At 44.8% G+C, this 20,673-nt stretch overlaps 3 protein-coding genes and 2 pseudogenes across 3 annotated transcripts; 2 read left to right on the top strand and 3 right to left on the bottom strand.

Annotated features, from left to right (window-relative positions):
• The first annotated feature begins 33 nt into the window (after positions 1-33).
• Positions 34-3,503, top strand: krt98 (keratin 98). The gene is made up of 8 exons (XM_035179759.2): positions 34-391; positions 781-863; positions 1,042-1,198; positions 1,896-2,057; positions 2,145-2,270; positions 2,854-3,074; positions 3,239-3,249; positions 3,360-3,503. The coding sequence occupies exons 1-8, from the start codon at positions 53-55 to the stop codon at positions 3,455-3,457; spliced, it is 1,197 nt and encodes a 398-aa protein (XP_035035650.2). The 5' UTR covers positions 34-52; the 3' UTR covers positions 3,458-3,503.
• Positions 3,504-5,515: 2,012 nt separating this feature from the next.
• Positions 5,516-7,003, bottom strand: LOC118122910 (annotated as a pseudogene).
• Positions 7,004-8,017: 1,014 nt separating this feature from the next.
• Positions 8,018-11,474, top strand: LOC118122867 (keratin, type I cytoskeletal 13-like). Its single transcript, XM_035179771.2, has 8 exons — positions 8,018-8,375; positions 8,765-8,847; positions 9,026-9,182; positions 9,879-10,040; positions 10,128-10,253; positions 10,825-11,045; positions 11,210-11,220; positions 11,331-11,474. Exons 1-8 carry the CDS (start codon positions 8,037-8,039, stop codon positions 11,426-11,428), a joined length of 1,197 nt encoding a protein of 398 aa, XP_035035662.2. The 5' UTR covers positions 8,018-8,036; the 3' UTR covers positions 11,429-11,474.
• Positions 11,475-13,474: 2,000 nt separating this feature from the next.
• Positions 13,475-15,805, bottom strand: LOC118122836 (keratin, type I cytoskeletal 13-like). The gene is made up of 7 exons (XM_035179722.2): positions 15,210-15,805; positions 14,929-15,011; positions 14,650-14,806; positions 14,388-14,549; positions 14,175-14,300; positions 13,826-14,043; positions 13,475-13,702 (listed from the first exon to the last, which is right to left on the bottom strand). Exons 1-7 carry the CDS (start codon positions 15,729-15,731, stop codon positions 13,603-13,605), a joined length of 1,368 nt encoding a protein of 455 aa, XP_035035613.2. The 5' UTR covers positions 15,732-15,805; the 3' UTR covers positions 13,475-13,602.
• Positions 15,806-17,877: 2,072 nt separating this feature from the next.
• Positions 17,878-20,146, bottom strand: LOC118122998 (annotated as a pseudogene).
• Positions 20,147-20,673: the final 527 nt, after the last annotated feature.

The raw sequence follows: 20,673 nt of genomic DNA on the forward strand, positions 1-20,673 counted from the left end.
ACCAAGGTGATGCTTTCAACAGCAGATCAACTCCAGATCCAAACCCTCCAAAATGGCTTTCAGATCGACATCCTACGGCCAGAAGACCATGAGCGTCTACGGTGGAGCCGGTGGACAGGGCACCCGCATCTCCTCATCCAGCATGAACTACGGGTCTCCCGCCAGAGGCTTCGACCTCACCGACGGCCTGGACCTCCACGTTAGTGCCAACGAGAAGGCCACCATGCAGAACCTAAACGACCGTCTTTCCTCCTACCTGGAGAAGGTGCGCACCCTGGAGAAGGAGAACAATCACCTGGACAAGCAGATCAAAGACTGGTACCAGAGCAGAACCATCGTCTCCCATGACCACACCAGATTCTTTGTCATCATCGAAGATTTGAAGGACAAGGTAAGAGAACGGGGACGTGGGTGTTGTCTTTTCTCTCTTCTCATCTTTAGAATGTTAACATTCACTGTTAGTGGGTGGGTAGGTGGTAAATCGTTTGGTATGTCTGTCATAGTTTTAAAGTAGGTCAGGTTATCATCAGTATGCAATGTGTGATAATCCCCCCCCCCGAGTAGGCTACACTAATCTATGACAACTTTTTAAGAACCCAAGATTTAAGGGATTTCCTCCAATAATAACAAAATTCAACCAACCATCTACACTCTCAAATACCAGTGCTGGTCTCAAAACTCCCATATCAGTCAGGTTGTTGTGTACAGTGAGATGATATGAAACGGAAGCTAGACTCTATCTTTCCTTACACGGTTCATTGTTTTTATCTTCTTCCTCAGATTCGTGTCGCCTCCAGGCTCAATGCCAAGACAATCCTGGACATCGACAATGCAAAACTGGCTGCTGATGATTTCAAAATGAAGTGAGTGTCCTCTATTTCTGTCAATACCCCCTGCCCCTCTCTCCACTGACACATAAGTGAAACCTGACATTGCGCATCAGAGTGGTAACTAATGTCTAACTGATGAATTCTAACTTTTACGAGCCACCGAACCTCTCTGACCTGTCTGTCCGTCCTCCCTGTGTGTCGCCCTCCTCAGGTATGAGAACGAGCTGGCCATGAGGATGGCTGTGGAGGCTGACATTGCTGGACTGAAGCGGGTGCTGGATGACATGAACATGGCCAGGATGGATCTGGAGAGTCAGTACGAGTCGCTGAAGGTCGAGCTCATCATGCTCAAGAGGAACCACGAAGAGGTGAGATGAGGGAACAGCCAGTAGTGGTGCGCTGATTTCAAACTGTTCAGGTTTTTCAAGCGTGGCTTTACACACAGTTTACATTTGTCATCACGTAATGTATCCCATGGGCCAACACCCACCCTGTGTAAGCACATGACTTGAAAGTATGTTACTACACTGGTGATTGATTAAATGGCAAACACCATCCAACTTTTCAGCTGCAGAGAGATAAATACACCAGCTATTCACTGTAATCCTGGTTTCAACTGGTCACAATTCACTCACATGACCTCTGCCTTACCTCTAATAACACTGATAAGACTGAGGAAACACCATGGTAGGTTAGGCTTAAATAAACACGTCTGCCGCCTTTAGTCTTTTCCCAAAGCTGCCCCTGCTTCTCTCTGCACACTTCCTTGTATTTTTCTCTCCACCCATTAGCTCATTGCTTCTGTTTTTCCAACAAACAGAACAGAAACACATAACACACACGCGCACACACACACACACACACACACACACACACACACACACACACACACACACACACACACACACACACACACACACACACACACACACACACACAAAGTGAAAAGAGATGAAAGCCAAAGTAAATGCACCCATACATTGCATCGACTACTGTTGTAATAGTAAAAGGTTTATTGCGTTCTTCCAGTGCCTCATCAAGTTGTTTCCCCTCTGACCTGTACAGGAGATGCTTCTGGTGAGGGGTCAAATCGGAGGCACTGTCAACGTGTCCGTAGACGCTTCTCCCTCTCCAGACCTGAACAAGGTTATGGCCGAAATCAGAGAGCACTACGAGGGCGCGATCAGCAAGAACCGCAAGGAGCTCGAGTCCTGGTACCAGAACAAGGTAAGGCGTCACAACGGTCGCCGCTCAATTCGTTTATGGGTCAAGTCACTTGATATTCTTCATTAACACGTGCCATGTTGTGTCCAGCTTACAGTGGTGGAGCAGGACGTGATTACAAACACAGAGTGCCTGACGACGTCCCGCACAGAGGTCAGGGACCTGAAGAGCACCCTCCAGAGGCTTCAGATCGAACTCCAGTCCAATTCGAGCATGGTATGTCCACATTGTAAACATGTGAAGATTGATTATTTGCTGGGGTTGACACTGATACTATATTTTCAAGACGACACAGTAGTTTTTAATGTATGGTTATAGAAACAGTAGGTTCAAAGATGTAGTTTGACATTTTGTGAAATATACTGTTTTGCTTTGTTGCCAAGAACTAAAGGAGAAAATTGATACCTCATTCATGTCTGTGCTTTAGATATGAAGCCTCTGCCAGTTAGCCAGCTAGCTTAGCTTAGCATAAAGACTACCATCGGTTCACAAGACAAGTGGGCATGGCTGAATACAAGTCTGTGTAACCCCCAATAACACCACAATACTTTTGCTGGTACCAGACTCTTTTAACTTTTACTTCCAAGCCAGGCTAGCTGAATCCAGTAATTAAGCTAAGCTAAGCTAATTTGCTGCAGGTTTTAGCTTTGTATTCAGCACTGCAAGAAAGCAAATAAGGAGACATGAGGAGTTGGCGTTAGCTAAACACTCAACAGTTCTTTAAGCAGATTTTTAGATGCACACTGTCATGTAATATTCCTGAATGTATAATCACCTGTTTCCCTCGAAACCCCAACAGAAATCCACTCTGGAGAACACCCTGGCAGAGACTCAGGCTCGCTACGCAGCACAGCTTGCCAGCCTCCAGGCCATGGTCACAAGCCTGGAGAATCAGCTGTCCCAGCTCCACGCAAACATCACCAGCAACAAGCAAGATTACGACATGCTGCTGGACCTCAAGACCCGGCTGGAGCTAGAGATCGCAGAGTACAGGAGGCTGCTGGATGGGGAGGATGAGAGGTGAGACCCGACGAAGAGAGAGAAACAGGGGATAGAGAAACGTTTGAAAATGAGACAAATGAGAGGGTGTTGGAGGAAAAATATGCACTCAAGTTGAAGACAATGGTGATGTAGATATGTTCCAGACTAATGTTTTCCACTTTCTTTTTTTCCATCATTACCAGCACCAGACAAGGTAAGCATTTTTCAACAACCTACTATCCTTATTTTATCATTAAATTGAACCTGATGTGTCTAAAATGTCTAAAGTTTGCTCATGATTGTTGTTTCATTTCTTTTTTTCAGTGGTCACAAAGGTCATCACGGTGGTGGAGACAGTTGTGGATGGAAGGGTGGTCGGCACTAGCAAGACTGTTGATGTAGAAGTGGATGAGATTAAGTGAAAAATTGGAAGCAATCACAAAAATCAATAAAGATACTGCAGTTGAATTGAAGTTTCTGGTGTCGTTGAATTCTATAATGAGCAGATCATTTTTGTCCCTCACTGATGAAGTATGAGTCTTTTTTGTTTGAATTATGTATAAAGTGTAAAAACAGTGGTGTCACTGTATCTTGGAGTTTACCTGTACGTGTTGCATGAATTTTTTTCAATTGACAATGCAAATAATACGTGTAATGTCAATAGCGGGCCATTCACATTGACACACCTAAAGATGATTCCAAATTCTGCAGCTCTGACAAACTTGTTACTTGTAGGCACAGGATTACAAGTTTCATCTAGCTGGTGGAGAATATTAAAAGTTTAGCACATATGACCCAGATGCCTTTCTCAAGAGTTAGTTTAAATCATAGACGGTAAAGATAGACGGCATGACTGCTCCTCAAAGTGAGGCCAAATGATGTTGATTGCCCCCTGGTGGCTGGCTGCAGTATAGGTTATAAACTACACCTCCTCCATGTTAGCAGATCGGACATAGACCAAATTAAGTGCATGTCAAATACATTTTTCCTGAAGACGGTTTCTGTCATTTGAGGTAGTTGCTGATGTATGTACAAGTGTTCATGTTTCTGATAAGTTTGGTTTCTAGTGTTTGATGCTTAAAAAAAGGTGTGATGTCATGATTGACAGTTGAGACTGACTCACTGGGATTGGTTGAGAGCGTGGATCGGCAGGACTTTGATGCTGCAGCTCCACTACTGTGAAGTGTCTGGCTCCAAATAATTAAACAACTAAATAAATCACAGGCACAAGACCGCGGCACCCGTATCAAGGATATACTGGCTTAGTTCTTGCTGAACTGGAGGATGTGGAGACTTGTCTTTATATGCAGTCGATGATGGAGATCAAAGCAGAGCTGAAGGGCAAGAAATAGAACATTTACATTGATTAGGAAGATATATGGTTCAAGTGGGATTATAATGTTGCACATTTTCTGCAGAATGCAAAGACATTGTTTGCCAATGTGTCAGCCATAACATTCTGCTGAGTGAAAACCTGCTGCCCCATGGAGCTGCAGTAGTAGGGGAGTGTAATTAGACCAAGGCACTGCATGTCAGCATTCTTGTCAAAATATCTTAGTGGCCAAAAGAAGTACTGCAACCAAAAAATACCCTGCACCTTCCTCCTCTGGACCAATGGGTGCCTCTATTATTATATTTTTGTATGATGAGTTTTTAAATTGAAAGGTGTTGACATGTGTCAACTGGATGTACAGTTTATGGAACAGGTTGGCAGATTCAGGGAAACATATTTTAATTCACACATGAAGTTCCATCATGGGGAATAAAAAAGGGATGAAAGTTTTCGGTCGGTTTACCTCAGCATGCATGAGGTGGAAGTAAACTCCCTTGACAAGGTGCCAGTCCGCCACATTCGTAACACCCTGTGAGTTGAATTCATATGCCCCCATTCAAACTTGCATGTAGACTGCCGGAGGAAGCAGATTCAGACCCAGCACTTCCTTGTTGTGAGGGGCGGACGTTCACTTATTGTTGCAGAAGTAAACTGGTATATTGCAGGTATACTTGAACTTTTGAATCCTTGCTTATTGGGTGGAAATCCCTAAACATGCTGCTTTTGAACACAGAGCTATATTTTGCTGATGTGCTGCTGAAACCTGTGCAGCCTGTGGGGGTAAAGCCCTGAACTCATCGGTATCACAAAAGAAATTGTTGAGGAGTAGGTAAGAACATTTTCCCTCTTAAATAGCCTCAGGATTCATATAAGAACCTTATCCCCAGTTTCTTTATCGCTTTATATCCGGTTCATAACGTGGTTGGAACACTTTGCTACTCCAGCTTCAAGCTGTCATTTTAAACACGTTTGTCTAAAATAATCTTATCTCAGATCTGCCAAATACTTAAATCATCTCTTATCAGGATGAAGATCAAATGTGCAATTTAAAATAAACCAAACCATTGCAACTGTTACCATAATGACATTTAGAATCATTTAGAATCATTTAGAATCATTTAGAATGAAGGAGACTCGGTCAGACAGATAGTAGTCAGCAAACAGAGAGCCTTTTATTACATTCACATGTGCATATGAAGGAAGGTTTTGGTTTCGATGTTGAGCTTGTGTTCTTCGGGTGTGACCCTCTGTGTTGTGCTTGCTTTGTGGGACAGATTATGTGGTGGTGACAGAGGAGGACACCACCTTGCCGTCCCGCGTTTCCTCTGTGACCACTATCATCTTTGATGAGGAGGTTCTTGATGAAACACTCATACTGTGAAAAGAAAGACAAATACAGTGGTGCCATTAAAACCATTGTAATGGTTAAAATTCCAGAGTTGAAGGGGAAAGACAGTATTTCAAAGCATTATTTTGACCCTGTCTCTTATTTCCTCACCTGCCCTCTCCGTCCATCAGCCTCTTGTATTCTGCGATCTCCATCTCCAGCCGTGTCTTGATGTCGAGCAGCATCTTGTACTCTTGGCTCTGGCGCTCCATGTCGGCACGCAGCTGCATCAGCTGTCCTTCCAGGCTCGTCACCTGCATCTGGAGGCTTTGGAGCTGCATGGAGTAACGACACTCTGTGTCCGCCAAGGTGCCTTCCAGTGCCGATTTCTGCGGGAGGAAAGAGAGGAGAAGAATGAAAGAAGGTGAAAAAATGTATAAACTGGAAAATGTTGGAAGTGGCACGAGGAGAGAAAGCATTGGTAAGGCAAGTGTAGAGATTTGCTCCTTTTTATTTACCATGCTCATTTGTGACTGCAGCTCGATCTCCAGGCCCTGCAGTGTGCGACGGAGCTCAGTGATTTCTGTCTTGGTCGTTTGGAGGACTTCTGTGCTGACTGCCACCTCCTGGGTCAACGTCTCTGACTGTGGTAGAAGTAAAAACATTAGTGTCATATAGTACTACATACCCTTGATCAAAATGAATCCACTGTGGTTTTGGCCCTGTCTTACCTTTGTCTGGAACCAGGCTTCCAGCTCTCTCTGGTTCTTGGCAGCTACAGATTCATACTGCTCACGGATCTCAGCCATTATGGCGGTCAGGTCCTGCTGAGGTGTTGCGTCCACCTCCACGTTGATCTGTCCACTCATCTGGGTGCGCATGGCTGCCAATTCCTGGTGAATAAACAGTTTGTTAAGAAGTAGATAGATCTTGTTTCTTTGTTCAAAGAATTGCAAAGCACATTCACTTAGATGCTCTGCGTCTGGGACCCACCTCCTCGTGGTTCTTCTTGAGGAAGATCAGCTCCTCCCTGAGGCCTTCGATCTGCATCTCCAGGTCTGATCTGGCCAGTGTCAGCTCATCCAACAGTCTCTTCAGACCGGCAATATCTGCCTCCACCGATTGACGCATGGCAAGCTCATTCTCATACCTGTGAGGCAGGGAGAGAGCAGACATTTGCAACTTAACATCAATGTATGCATTCTTAACAAATGCAGGGTCTGGTTGATTCACAGATTTTAGACACTTTTTGTCTCTGATCTTGTTGCTTACTTGGTTCTGAAGTCGTCTGCTGCCAGTTTTGCGTTGTCAATAGCCAGATAGATTCCTGCATTGACACAGGTGGCATTCTGGATCTGTGTAACAAAGAAATATTTCATGTTTCAGACTCCAACACATCACAGTAGCATTGCATGTAACATTAGATCAGTCTTTCACAATCACTGTAGACAAAGTCACGCACATGCAGTGTCCCTCCAGTGTATAAACCTACACGTATGGGAGCTGCTTCACATGGTAAATTACAGACACAAATGTCTGTTCCACATGGCAATCCATCCAATGGCTGCTGAGTTAAGAAAAATAGTACAATTTAAACAAATCAAAATAAATTATTAGAAGAAATATCAAGCAAGCCTAAACTGAGATTAGTAGTAATCTGTCACCCCTAACCTGAGAAGAGCTGGTTTGGTGGACAGGTTTGTTCCATGCGTGACTTGGACGAGGATGATAATGAGATATTCTGTTACTTGAACTTTGTTTCAAACTTTTTTCTCTGTTTGATAGGACTAAAATAACCCAGGCTAACTTAGAAATGCCTTGCCTTCAACCTTTAGCCCCGAGTTACACCGAAGTGAAATTGTCACTGGTATGTGCCATTTTTCTCACTGCTGTGAGCAAATTAATGAATGTTATGCAAAATAGCTAAACAGGTTCTTCTGAAGGAAGGAATCGTTTTAAACCATTCAGTGTGTGATTGTGTCTCTAAACCTGCTTCAAAACAGCAGAACCAGGCAGGCTCCAATTACCAACTGCTTCAGGTTATAGACTCTAGGAAAGGTTGATTGTGTAGTATTCAAAGAATGCTCTTTATTGAGAAACCATACAATGTGGAATCACGAGTCCAACCTGAAAAGAGGCGGATGAACCCCTACCTACGTCACCACACCCGTGTTGATGGAGAGATTGTAAAGAGGAGTATGGGGTAACCTGTCAACCGCATTCTTGCCTTTCAACTATCCATCATGGCCCTTCCCACTCTTCTGTGTGTGACGCTATATAAACAAGGAGACCAAGGTGATGCTTTCAACAGCAGATCAACTCCAGATCCAAACCCTCCAAAATGGCTTTCAGATCGACATCCTACGGCCAGAAGACCATGAGCGTCTACGGTGGAGCCGGTGGACAGGGCACCCGCATCTCCTCATCCAGCATGAACTACGGGTCTCCCGCCAGAGGCTTCGACCTCACCGACGGCCTGGACCTCCACGTTAGTGCCAACGAGAAGGCCACCATGCAGAACCTAAACGACCGTCTTTCCTCCTACCTGGAGAAGGTGCGCACCCTGGAGAAGGAGAACAATCACCTGGACAAGCAGATCAAAGACTGGTACCAGAGCAGAACCATCGTCTCCCATGACCACACCAGATTCTTTGTCATCATCGAAGATTTGAAGGACAAGGTAAGAGAACGGGGACGTGGGTGTTGTCTTTTCTCTCTTCTCATCTTTAGAATGTTAACATTCACTGTTAGTGGGTGGGTAGGTGGTAAATCGTTTGGTATGTCTGTCATAGTTTTAAAGTAGGTCAGGTTATCATCAGTATGCAATGTGTGATAATCCCCCCCCCCGAGTAGGCTACACTAATCTATGACAACTTTTTAAGAACCCAAGATTTAAGGGATTTCCTCCAATAATAACAAAATTCAACCAACCATCTACACTCTCAAATACCAGTGCTGGTCTCAAAACTCCCATATCAGTCAGGTTGTTGTGTACAGTGAGATGATATGAAACGGAAGCTAGACTCTATCTTTCCTTACACGGTTCATTGTTTTTATCTTCTTCCTCAGATTCGTGTCGCCTCCAGGCTCAATGCCAAGACAATCCTGGACATCGACAATGCAAAACTGGCTGCTGATGATTTCAAAATGAAGTGAGTGTCCTCTATTTCTGTCAATACCCCCTGCCCCTCTCTCCACTGACACATAAGTGAAACCTGACATTGCGCATCAGAGTGGTAACTAATGTCTAACTGATGAATTCTAACTTTTACGAGCCACCGAACCTCTCTGACCTGTCTGTCCGTCCTCCCTGTGTGTCGCCCTCCTCAGGTATGAGAACGAGCTGGCCATGAGGATGGCTGTGGAGGCTGACATTGCTGGACTGAAGCGGGTGCTGGATGACATGAACATGGCCAGGATGGATCTGGAGAGTCAGTACGAGTCGCTGAAGGTCGAGCTCATCATGCTCAAGAGGAACCACGAAGAGGTGAGATGAGGGAACAGCCAGTAGTGGTGCGCTGATTTCAAACTGTTCAGGTTTTTCAAGCGTGGCTTTACACACAGTTTACATTTGTCATCACGTAATGTATCCCATGGGCCAACACCCACCCTGTGTAAGCACATGACTTGAAAGTATGTTACTACACTGGTGATTGATTAAATGGCAAACACCATCCAACTTTTCAGCTGCAGAGAGATAAATACACCAGCTATTCACTGTAATCCTGGTTTCAACTGGTCACAATTCACTCACATGACCTCTGCCTTACCTCTAATAACACTGATAAGACTGAGGAAACACCATGGTAGGTTAGGCTTAAATAAACACGTCTGCCGCCTTTGGTCTTTTCCCAAAGCTGCCCCCGCTTCTCTCTGCACACTTCCTTGTATTCTTCTCTCCACCCATTAGCTCATTGCTTCTGTTTTTCCAACACACAGAACAGAAACACATAACACACACGCGCACACACACACACACACACACACACACACACACACACACACACACACACACACACACACACACACACACACACACACACACACACACACACACAAAGTGAAAAGAGATGAAAGCCAAAGTAAATGCACCCATACATTGCATCGACTACTGTTGTAACATAAAAGGTTTATTGCATTCTTCCAGTGCCTCATCAAGTTGTTTCCCCTCTGACCTGTACAGGAGATGCTTCTGGTGAGGGGTCAAATCGGAGGCACTGTCAACGTGTCCGTAGACGCTTCTCCCTCTCCAGACCTGAACAAGGTTATGGCCGAAATCAGAGAGCACTACGAGGGCGCGATCAGCAAGAACCGCAAGGAGCTCGAGTCCTGGTACCAGAACAAGGTAAGGCGTCACAACGGTTGCCGCTCAATTCGTTTATGGGTCAAGTCACTTGATATTCTTCATTAACACGTGCCATGTTGTGTCCAGCTTACAGTGGTGGAGCAGGACGTGATTACAAACACAGAGTGCCTGACGACGTCCCGCACAGAGGTCAGGGACCTGAAGAGCACCCTCCAGAGGCTTCAGATCGAACTCCAGTCCAATTCGAGCATGGTATGTCCACATTGTAAACATGTGAAGATTGATTATTTGCTGGGGTTGACACTTCAAGACGACACAGTAGTTTTTAATGTATGGTTATAGAAACAGTAGGTTCAAAGATGTAGTTTGACATTTTGTGAAATATACTGTTTTGCTTTGTTGCCAAGAACTAAAGGAGAAAATTGATACCTCATTCATGTCTGTGCTTTAGATATGAAGCCTCTGCCAGTTAGCCAGCTAGCTTAGCTTAGCATAAAGACTACCATCGGTTCACAAGACAAGTGGGCATGGCTGAATACAAGTCTGTGTAACCCCCAATAACACCACAATACTTTTGCTGGTACCAGACTCTTTTAACTTTTACTTCCAAGCCAGGCTAGCTGAATCCAGTAATTAAGCTAAGCTAAGCTAATTTGCTGCAGGTTTTAGCTTTGTATTCAGCACTGCAAGAAAGCAAATAAGGAGACATGAGGAGTTGGCGTTAGCTAAACACTCAACAGTTCTTTAAGCAGATTTTTAGATGCACACTGTCATGTAATATTCCTGAATGTATAATCACCTGTTTCCCTCGAAACCCCAACAGAAATCCACTCTGGAGAACACCCTGGCAGAGACTCAGGCTCGCTACGCAGCACAGCTTGCCAGCCTCCAGGCCATGGTCACAAGCCTGGAGAATCAGCTGTCCCAGCTCCACGCAAACATCACCAGCAACAAGCAAGATTACGACATGCTGCTGGACCTCAAGACCCGGCTGGAGCTAGAGATCGCAGAGTACAGGAGGCTGCTGGATGGGGAGGATGAGAGGTGAGACCCGACGAAGAGAGAGAAACAGGGGATAGAGAAACGTTTGAAAATGAGACAAATGAGAGGGTGTTGGAGGAAAAATATGCACTCAAGTTGAAGACAATGGTGATGTAGATATGTTCCAGACTAATGTTTTCCACTTTCTTTTTTTCCATCATTACCAGCACCAGACAAGGTAAGCATTTTTCAACAACCTACTATCCTTATTTTATCATTAAATTGAACCTGATGTGTCTAAAATGTCTAAAGTTTGCTCATGATTGTTGTTTCATTTCTTTTTTTCAGTGGTCACAAAGGTCATCACGGTGGTGGAGACAGTTGTGGATGGAAGGGTGGTCGGCACTAGCAAGACTGTTGATGTAGAAGTGGATGAGATTAAGTGAAAAATTGGAAGCAATCACAAAAATCAATAAAGATACTGCAGTTGAATTGAAGTTTCTGGTGTCGTTGAATTCTATAATGAGCAGATCATTTTTGTCCCTCACTGATGAAGTATGAGTCTTTTTTGTTTGAATTATGTATAAAGTGTAAAAACAGTGGTGTCACTGTATCTTGGAGTTTACCTGTACGTGTTGCATGAATTTTTTTCAATTGACAATGCAAATAATACGTGTAATGTCAATAGCGGGCCATTCACATTGACACACCTAAAGATGATTCCAAATTCTGCAGCTCTGACAAACTTGTTACTTGTAGGCACAGGATTACAAGTTTCATCTAGCTGGTGGAGAATATTAAAAAGTTTAGCACATATGACCCAGATGCCTTTCTCAAGAGTTAGTTTAAATCATAGACGGTAAAGATAGACGGCATGACTGCTCCTCAAAGTGAGGCCAAATGATGTTGATTGCCCCCTGGTGGCTGGCTGCAGTATAGGTTATAAACTACACCTCCTCCATGTTAGCAGATCGGACATAGACCAAATTAAGTGCATGTCAAATACATTTTTCCTGAAGACGGTTTCTGTCATTTGAGGTAGTTGCTGATGTATGTACAAGTGTTCATGTTTCTGATAAGTTTGGTTTCTAGTGTTTGATGCTTAAAAAAAGGTGTGATGTCATGATTGACAGTTGAGACTGACTCACTGGGATTGGTTGAGAGCGTGGATCGGCAGGACTTTGATGCTGCAGCTCCACTACTGTGAAGTGTCTGGCTCCAAATAATTAAACAACTAAATAAATCACAGGCACAAGACCGCGGCACCCGTATCAAGGATATACTGGCTTAGTTCTTGCTGAACTGGAGGATGTGGAGACTTGTCTTTATATGCAGTCGATGATGGAGATCAAAGCAGAGCTGAAGGGCAAGAAATAGAACATTTACATTGATTAGGAAGATATATGGTTCAAGTGGGATTATAATGTTGCACATTTTCTGCAGAATGCAAGAGATTGTTTGCCAATGTGTCAGCCATAACATTCTGCTGAGTGAAAACCTGCTGCCCCATGGAGCTGCAGTAGTAGGGGAGTGTAATTAGACCAAGGCACTGCATGTCAGCATTCTTGTCAAAATATCTTAGTGGCCAAAAGAAGTACTGCAACCAAAAAATACCCTGCACCTTCCTCCTCTGGACCAATGGGTGCCTCTATTATTATATTTTTGTATGATGAGTTTTTAAATTGAAAGGTGTTGACATGTGTCAACTGGATGTACAGTTTATGGAACAGGTTGGCAGATTCAGGGAAACATATTTTAATTCACACATGAAGTTCCATCATGGGGAATAAAAAAGGGATGAAAGTTTTTCGGTTTACCTCAGCATGCATGAGGTGGAAGTAAACTCCCTTGACAAGGTGCCAGTCCGCCACATTCGTAACACCCTGTGAGTTGAATTCATATGCCCCCATTCAAACTTGCATGTAGACTGCCGGAGGAAGCAGATTCAGACCCAGCACTTCCTTGTTGTGAGGGGCGGACGTTCACTTATTGTTGCAGAAGTAAACTGGTATACTGCAGGTATACTTGAACTTTTGAATCCTTGCTTATTGGGTGGAAATCCTAAACATGCTGCTTTTGAACACAGAGCTATATTTTACTGATGTGCTGCTGAAACCTGTGCAGCCTGTGGGGGTAAAGCCCTGAACTCATCGGTATCACAAAAGAAATTGTTGAGGAGTAGGTAAGAACATTTTCCCTCTTAAATAGCCTCAGGATTCATATAAGAACCTTATCCCCAGTTTCTTTATCGCTTTATATCCGGTTCATAACGTGGTTGGAACACTTTGCTACTCCAGCTTCAAGCTGTCATTTTAAACACGTTTGTCTAAAATAATCTTATCTCAGATCTGCCAAATACTTAAATCATCTCTTATCAGGATGAAGATCAAATGTGCAATTTAAAATAAACCAAACCATTGCAACTGTTACCATAATGACATTTAGAATCATTTAGAGAATCATTTAGAATCAAGGAGACTCGGTCAGACAGATAGTAGTCAGCAAACAGAGAGCCTTTTATTACATTCACATGTGCATATGAAGGAAGGTTTTGGTTTCGATGTTGAGCTTGTGTTCTTCGGGTGTGACCCTCTGTGTTGTGCTTGCTTTGTGGGACAGATTATGTGGTGGTGACAGAGGAGGACACCACCTTGCCGTCCTGCGTTTCCTCTGTGACCACTATCATCTTTGATGAGGAGGTTCTTGATGAAACACTCATACTGTGAAAAGAAAGACAAATACAGTGGTGCCATTAAAACCATTGTAATGGTTAAAATTCCAGAGTTGAAGGGGAAAGACAGTATTTCAAAGCATTATTTTGACCCTGTCTCTTATTTCCTCACCTGCCCTCTCCGTCCATCAGCCTCTTGTATTCTGCGATCTCCATCTCCAGCCGTGTCTTGATGTCGAGCAGCATCTTGTACTCTTGGCTCTGGCGCTCCATGTCGGCACGCAGCTGCATCAGCTGTCCTTCCAGGCTCGTCACCTGCATCTGGAGGCTTTGGAGCTGCATGGAGTAACGACACTCTGTGTCCGCCAAGGTGCCTTCCAGTGCCGATTTCTGCGGGAGGAAAGAGAGGAGAAGAATGAAAGAAGGTGAAAAAATGTATAAACTGGAAAAATGTTGGAAGTGGCACGAGGAGAGAAAGCATTGGTAAGGCAAGTGTAGAGATTTGCTCCCTTTTTATTTACCATGCTCATTTGTGACTGCAGCTCGATCTCCAGGCCCTGCAGTGTGCGACGGAGCTCAGTGATTTCTGTCTTGGTCGTTTGGAGGACTTCTGTGCTGACTGCCACCTCCTGGGTCAACGTCTCTGACTGTGGTAGAAGTAAAAACATTAGTGTCATATAGTACTACATACCCTTGATCAAAATGAATCCACTGTGGTTTTGGCCCTGTCTTACCTTTGTCTGGAACCAGGCTTCCAGCTCTCTCTGGTTCTTGGCAGCTACAGATTCATACTGCTCACGGATCTCAGCCATTATGGCGGTCAGGTCCTGCTGAGGTGTTGCGTCCACCTCCACGTTGATCTGTCCACTCATCTGGGTGCGCATGGCTGCCAATTCCTGGTGAATAAACAGTTTGTTAAGAAGTAGATAGATCTTGTTTCTTTGTTCAAAGAATTGCAAAGCACATTCACTTAGATGCTCTGCGTCTGGGACCCACCTCCTCGTGGTTCTTCTTGAGGAAGATCAGCTCCTCCCTGAGGCCTTCGATCTGCATCTCCAGGTCTGATCTGGCCAGTGTCAGCTCATCCAACAGTCTCTTCAGACCGGCAATATCTGCCTCCACCGATTGACGCATGGCAAGCTCATTCTCATACCTGTGAGGCAGCGAGAGAGCAGACATTTGCAACTTAACATCAATGTATGCATTCTTAACAAATGCAGGGTCTGGTTGATTCACAGATTTTAGACACTTTTTGTCTCTGATCTTGTTGCTTACTTGGTTCTGAAGTCGTCTGCTGCCAGTTTTGCGTTGTCAATAGCCAGATAGATTCCTGCATTGAGACAGGTGGCATTCTGGATCTGTGTAACAAAGAAATATTTCATGTTTCAGACTCCAACACATCACAGTAGCATTGCATGTAACATTAGATCAGTCTTTCACAATCACTGTAGACAAAGTCACGCACATGCAGTGTCCCTCCAGTGTATAAACCTACACGTATGGGAGCTGCTTCACATGGTAAATTACATTCAGGGTTCAGAGGTCATGTGACATACCTTTCCCTGCAGGTCAGCAATGGTGGCCTCAAAAGCAGAATAGTCACGGGCATTGGGGGCGGTTTTGCTCTCCAAGAACTGGCGGATCCTCAGCTCCAGCTCAGCGTTGGCCTTCTCAAGGCTGCGCACTTTGTCCAGGTAGCTGGCCAGACGGTCGTTCAGGTTCTGCATGGTGGCCTTCTCGTTGGTGGAGATGTTCAGCTCTGCGCTCTCACCTCCACCATATCCTCCTCCGAATCCTCCACCATATCCTCCACCAAATCCACTTCCAGATCCTCCTCCAAATCCACCTCCAGATCCTCCACCATATCCACCTCCAATGCTACTCCTCATACCACCACCTCCACCAGCTCCATAACAGCTTGTGGAGATTCTAGATCCAGTGCCACCTGCACCGGCATACACACTTGAGGCATATGACCTTTGCATCGAGCCTCCACCTCCACCTCCACTAAGACTTCCACCTCCGAAACGCCCGGACCTGCTGCTTGACATGCTTGTCATGCTGGTTCTGCCGGTCATTGTTGCAGATGATACTGTGAAGACTGCTCAGGAGGTCTGACTACCCAGGAGAGGAGACGGAGTAAGATGCAGAGCTCTACCTCTGCCCCCTTTTTATCCTGCACAGGGCTGCTGCTGCGCCTGATGTGGGTGGGGCCGTGCAGGGCTGAAGGGAGGAGCATGACCTAATAAAGGCTGCTCAGCCCGTCCCATCACACACACCCTTCAAGTTAATTTTGTGCAACGAGCAGAATAAAGTGGGATTAGCTTTAATCCTGTTTTCTTTTATTTCTCCAAACCACACTGTTTAAATTGAAAAGGGCTACGCCCGTTGCATGTTTTCCCTCAGGTGAGTTATTCAGTCAAATCCAGCAAGTTTGAAAATTGTGACAGATCATGTGTCTGCTGAGTTTGTGCCATAAATCTTTACCAAGACTGCCATACTGGCCAAACCTGTTACGATACCAAGCCAACAATCATTACAAACACTATAGGGTTCAATACAGACTTTTTTTCAACTTGATTCTCGGCCAGCTCAACTCTTCTCACACACCTTTGACTTTGTTCTCTGAACTAACTTACCCAAGGTACAATTAGTATTATTATTATTTTAAGTACTATTCACAGTTTCAGTTCATTTTCACATCTTTCCACAAACTTTCTCTTTTTGCTTCCCAGTAGCCTGCAGCATTCCCAACTAGAAGCAGGTTTTACAAATGCTCATGAGGCCATGTTGAGACCTGACATCAATCAAGACTGGTCACAGGAGTGCCGGAAAGCTGAAGGTGTGCCTGCATGTTTTCTTGGCAGCGCACTTCAGTATGTGCATCATGCCCCAACAAGAAGAAGCTCTTCCTTGTGTGCTTCTTTCCATGTCACCACATTCATGTCTTTTGTGGAGTCTGATTAGATTTATAAAAGAAACATGCAGGTGCTTGTTTTATTCTTAGAATAATGCATGTATTATTACTGACTGATTTTATTTGTGGTTGAATGTCTTCGGAAGATATATGGTTCAAGTGGGATTATAATGTTGCACATTTTCTGCAGAATGCAAAGACATTATTTGCCAATGTGTCAGCCATAACATTCTGCTGAGTGAAAACCTGCTGTCCCATGGAGCTGCAGTCGAAGGGGAGTGTAATTAGACCAAGGCACTGCTTGTCAGCATTCTTGTCAATATATCTTAGTGGCCAATAGAAGTACTGCAACCAAAAAATACCCTGCACCTTCCTCCTCTGGACCACTGTGTGCCTCTATTATTATATTTTTGTATGATGAGTTTTTAAATTAAAAGGTGTTGACATGTGTCAACTGGATGTACAGTTTATGGAACAGGTTGGCAGATTCAGGGAAAAATATTTTAATTCACACATGAAGTTCCATCATGGGGAATAAAAAAGGGATGAAAGTTTTTCGGTTTACTCGCAGAGGTGGAAACACACGCTCTAGTCATCAAAAACATTGATTAATGAAGCTTTAACCGATGTAATGAGGGACTGGGACAGATCCCAGCATGCATGAGGTGGAAGTAAACTCCCTTGACAAGGTGCCAGTCCGCCACATTCGTAACACCCTGTGAGTTGAATTCATATGCCCCCATTCAAACTTGCATGTAGACTGCCGGAGGAAGCAGATTCAGACCCAGCACTTCCTTGTTGTGAGGGGCGGACGTTCACTTATTGTTGCAGAAGTAAACTGGTATATTGCAGGTATACTTGAACTTTTGAATCCTTGCTTATTGGGTGGAAATCCCTAAACATGCTGCTTTTGAACACAGAGCTATATTTTACTGATGTGCTGCTGAAACCTGTGCAGCCTGTGGGGGTAAAGCCCTGAACTCATCGGTATCACAAAAGAAATTGTTGAGGAGTAGGTAAGAACATTTTCCCTCTTAAATAGCCTCAGGATTCATATAAGAACCTTATCCCCAGTTTCTTTATCGCTTTATATCCGGTTCATAACGTGGTTGGAACACTTTGCTACTCCAGCTTCAAGCTGTCATTTTAAACACGTTTGTCTAAAATAATCTTATCTCAGATCTGCCAAATACTTAAATCATCTCTTATCAGGATGAAGATCAAATGTGCAATTTAAAATAAACCAAACCATTGCAACTGTTACCATAATGACATCATTTAGAATCAAGGAGACTCGGTCAGACAGATAGTAGTCAGCAAACAGAGAGCCTTTTATTACATTCACATGTGCATATGAAGGAAGGTTTTGGTTTCGATGTTGAGCTTGTGTTCTTCGGGTGTGACCCTCTGTGTTGTGCTTGCTTTGTGGGACAGATTATGTGGTGGTGACAGAGGAGGACACCACCTTGCCGTCCTGCGTTTCCTCTGTGACCACTATCATCTTTGATGAGGAGGTTCTTGATGAAACACTCATACTGTGAAAAGAAAGACAAATACAGTGGTGCCATTAAAACCATTGTAATGGTTAAAATTCCAGAGTTGAAGGGGAAAGACAGTATTTCAAAGCATTATTTTGACCCTGTCTCTTATTTCCTCACCTGCCCTCTCCGTCCATCAGCCTCTTGTATTCTGCGATCTCCATCTCCAGCCGTGTCTTGATGTCGAGCAGCATCTTGTACTCTTGGCTCTGGCGCTCCATGTCGGCACGCAGCTGCATCAGCTGTCCTTCCAGGCTCGTCACCTGCATCTGGAGGCTTTGGAGCTGCATGGAGTAACGACACTCTGTGTCCGCCAAGGTGCCTTCCAGTGCCGATTTCTGCGGGAGGAAAGAGAGGAGAAGAATGAAAGAAGGTGAAAAAATGTATAAACTGGAAAAATGTTGGAAGTGGCACGAGGAGAGAAAGCATTGGTAAGGCAAGTGTAGAGATTTGCTCCCTTTTTATTTACCATGCTCATTTGTGACTGCAGCTCGATCTCCAGGCCCTGCAGTGTGCGACGGAGCTCAGTGATTTCTGTCTTGGTCGTTTGGAGGACTTCTGTGCTGACTGCCACCTCCTGGGTCAACGTCTCTGACTGTGGTAGAAGTAAAAACATTAGTGTCATATAGTACTACATACCCTTGATCAAAATGAATCCACTGTGGTTTTGGCCCTGTCTTACCTTTGTCTGGAACCAGGCTTCCAGCTCTCTCTGGTTCTTGGCAGCTACAGATTCATACTGCTCACGGATCTCAGCCATTATGGCGGTCAGGTCCTGCTGAGGTGTTGCGTCCACCTCCACGTTGATCTGTCCACTCATCTGGGTGCGCATGGCTGCCAATTCCTGGTGAATAAACAGTTTGTTAAGAAGTAGATAGATCTTGTTTCTTTGTTCAAAGAATTGCAAAGCACATTCACTTAGATGCTCTGCGTCTGGGACCCACCTCCTCGTGGTTCTTCTTGAGGAAGATCAGCTCCTCCCTGAGGCCTTCGATCTGCATCTCCAGGTCTGATCTGGCCAGTGTCAGCTCATCCAACAGTCTCTTCAGACCGGCAATATCTGCCTCCACCGATTGACGCATGGCAAGCTCATTCTCATACCTGTGAGGCAGCGAGAGAGCAGACATTTGCAACTTAACATCAATGTATGCATTCTTAACAAATGCAGGGTCTGGTTGATTCACAGATTTTAGACACTTTTTGTCTCTGATCTTGTTGCTTACTTGGTTCTGAAGTCGTCTGCTGCCAGTTTTGCGTTGTCAATAGCCAGATAGATTCCTGCATTGAGACAGGTGGCATTCTGGATCTGTGTAACAAAGAAATATTTCATGTTTCAGACTCCAACACATCACAGTAGCATTGCATGTAACATTAGATCAGTCTTTCACAATCACTGTAGACAAAGTCACGCACATGCAGTGTCCCTCCAGTGTATAAACTTACACACGTATGGGAGCTGCTTCACATGGTAAATTACATTCAGGGTTCAGAGGTCATGTGACATACCTTTCCCTGCAGGTCAGCAATGGTGGCCTCAAAAGCAGAATAGTCACGGGCATTGGGGGCGGTTTTGCTCTCCAAGAACTGGCGGATCCTCAGCTCCAGCTCAGCGTTGGCCTTCTCAAGGCTGCGCACTTTGTCCAGGTAGCTGGCCAGACGGTCGTTCAGGTTCTGCATGGTGGCCTTCTCGTTGGTGGAGATGTTCAGCTCTGCGCTCTCACCTCCACCATATCCTCCTCCGAATCCTCCACCATATCCTCCACCAAATCCACTTCCAGATCCTCCTCCAAATCCACCTCCAGATCCTCCACCATATCCACCTCCAATGCTACTCCTCATACCACCACCTCCACCAGCTCCATAACAGCTTGTGGAGATTCTAGATCCAGTGCCACCTGCACGGCATACACAGTGAGGCATATGACCTTTGCATCGAGCCTCCACCTCCACCTCCACTAAGACTTCCACCACCCGGCCCGGACCTGCTGCTTGACATGCTTGTCATGCTGGTTCTGCCGGTCATTGTTGCAGATGATACTGTGAAGACTGCTCAGGAGGTCTGACTACCCAGGAGAGGAGACGGAGTAAGATGCAGAGCTCTACCTCTGCCCCCTTTTTATCCTGCACAGGGCTGCTGCTGCGCCTGATGTGGGTGGGGCCGTGCAGGGCTGAAGGGAGGAGCATGACCTAATAAAGGCTGCTCAGCCCGTCCCATCACACACACCCTTCAAGTTAATTTTGTGCAACGAGCAGAATAAAGTGGGATTAGCTTTAATCCTGTTTTCTTTTATTTCTCCAAACCACACTGTTTAAATTGAAAAGGGCTACGCCCGTTGCATGTTTTCCCTCAGGTGAGTTATTCAGTCAAATCCAGCAAGTTTGAAAATTGTGACAGATCATGTGTCTGCTGAGTTTGTGCCATAAATCTTGAGCAAGACTGCCATACTGGCCAAACCTGTTACGATACCAAGCCAACAATCATTACAAACACTATAGGGTTCAATACAGACTTTTTTTCATCTTGATTCTCGGCCAGCTCAACTCTTCTCACACACCTTTGTCTTT

Source organism: Hippoglossus stenolepis, chromosome 2 (assembly GCF_022539355.2).
Source record: "Hippoglossus stenolepis isolate QCI-W04-F060 chromosome 2, HSTE1.2, whole genome shotgun sequence".
NCBI classification, from domain to species: domain Eukaryota; kingdom Metazoa; phylum Chordata; class Actinopteri; order Pleuronectiformes; family Pleuronectidae; genus Hippoglossus; species Hippoglossus stenolepis.

What these genes read in the sequence shown, in the direction of transcription:
- LOC118122867 (XM_035179771.2), top strand. Translation starts at nt 8,037, where the DNA reads ATGGCTTTCAGATCGACATCCTACGGCCAGAAGACCATGAGCGTCTAC. An exon ending in TCAAGAGGAACCACGAAGAG is followed by an intron (nt 9,183 to 9,878) that starts GTGAGATGAGGG and finishes TGACCTGTACAG; the next exon opens with GAGATGCTTCTGGTGAGGGG. An exon ending in TCCAGTCCAATTCGAGCATG is followed by an intron (nt 10,254 to 10,824) that starts GTATGTCCACAT and finishes AAACCCCAACAG; the next exon opens with AAATCCACTCTGGAGAACAC.
- krt98 (XM_035179759.2), top strand. Translation starts at nt 53, where the DNA reads ATGGCTTTCAGATCGACATCCTACGGCCAGAAGACCATGAGCGTCTAC. An exon ending in TCGAAGATTTGAAGGACAAG is followed by an intron (nt 392 to 780) that starts GTAAGAGAACGG and finishes CTTCTTCCTCAG; the next exon opens with ATTCGTGTCGCCTCCAGGCT. An exon ending in AGTCCTGGTACCAGAACAAG is followed by an intron (nt 2,058 to 2,144) that starts GTAAGGCGTCAC and finishes TGTTGTGTCCAG; the next exon opens with CTTACAGTGGTGGAGCAGGA.
- LOC118122836 (XM_035179722.2), bottom strand. Translation starts at nt 15,731, where the DNA reads ATGACCGGCAGAACCAGCATGACAAGCATGTCAAGCAGCAGGTCCGGG. An exon ending in GCAGACGACTTCAGAACCAA is followed by an intron (nt 14,807 to 14,928) that starts GTAAGCAACAAG and finishes GCTGCCTCACAG; the next exon opens with GTATGAGAATGAGCTTGCCA. An exon ending in AAGCCTGGTTCCAGACAAAG is followed by an intron (nt 14,301 to 14,387) that starts GTAAGACAGGGC and finishes CTTCTACCACAG; the next exon opens with TCAGAGACGTTGACCCAGGA.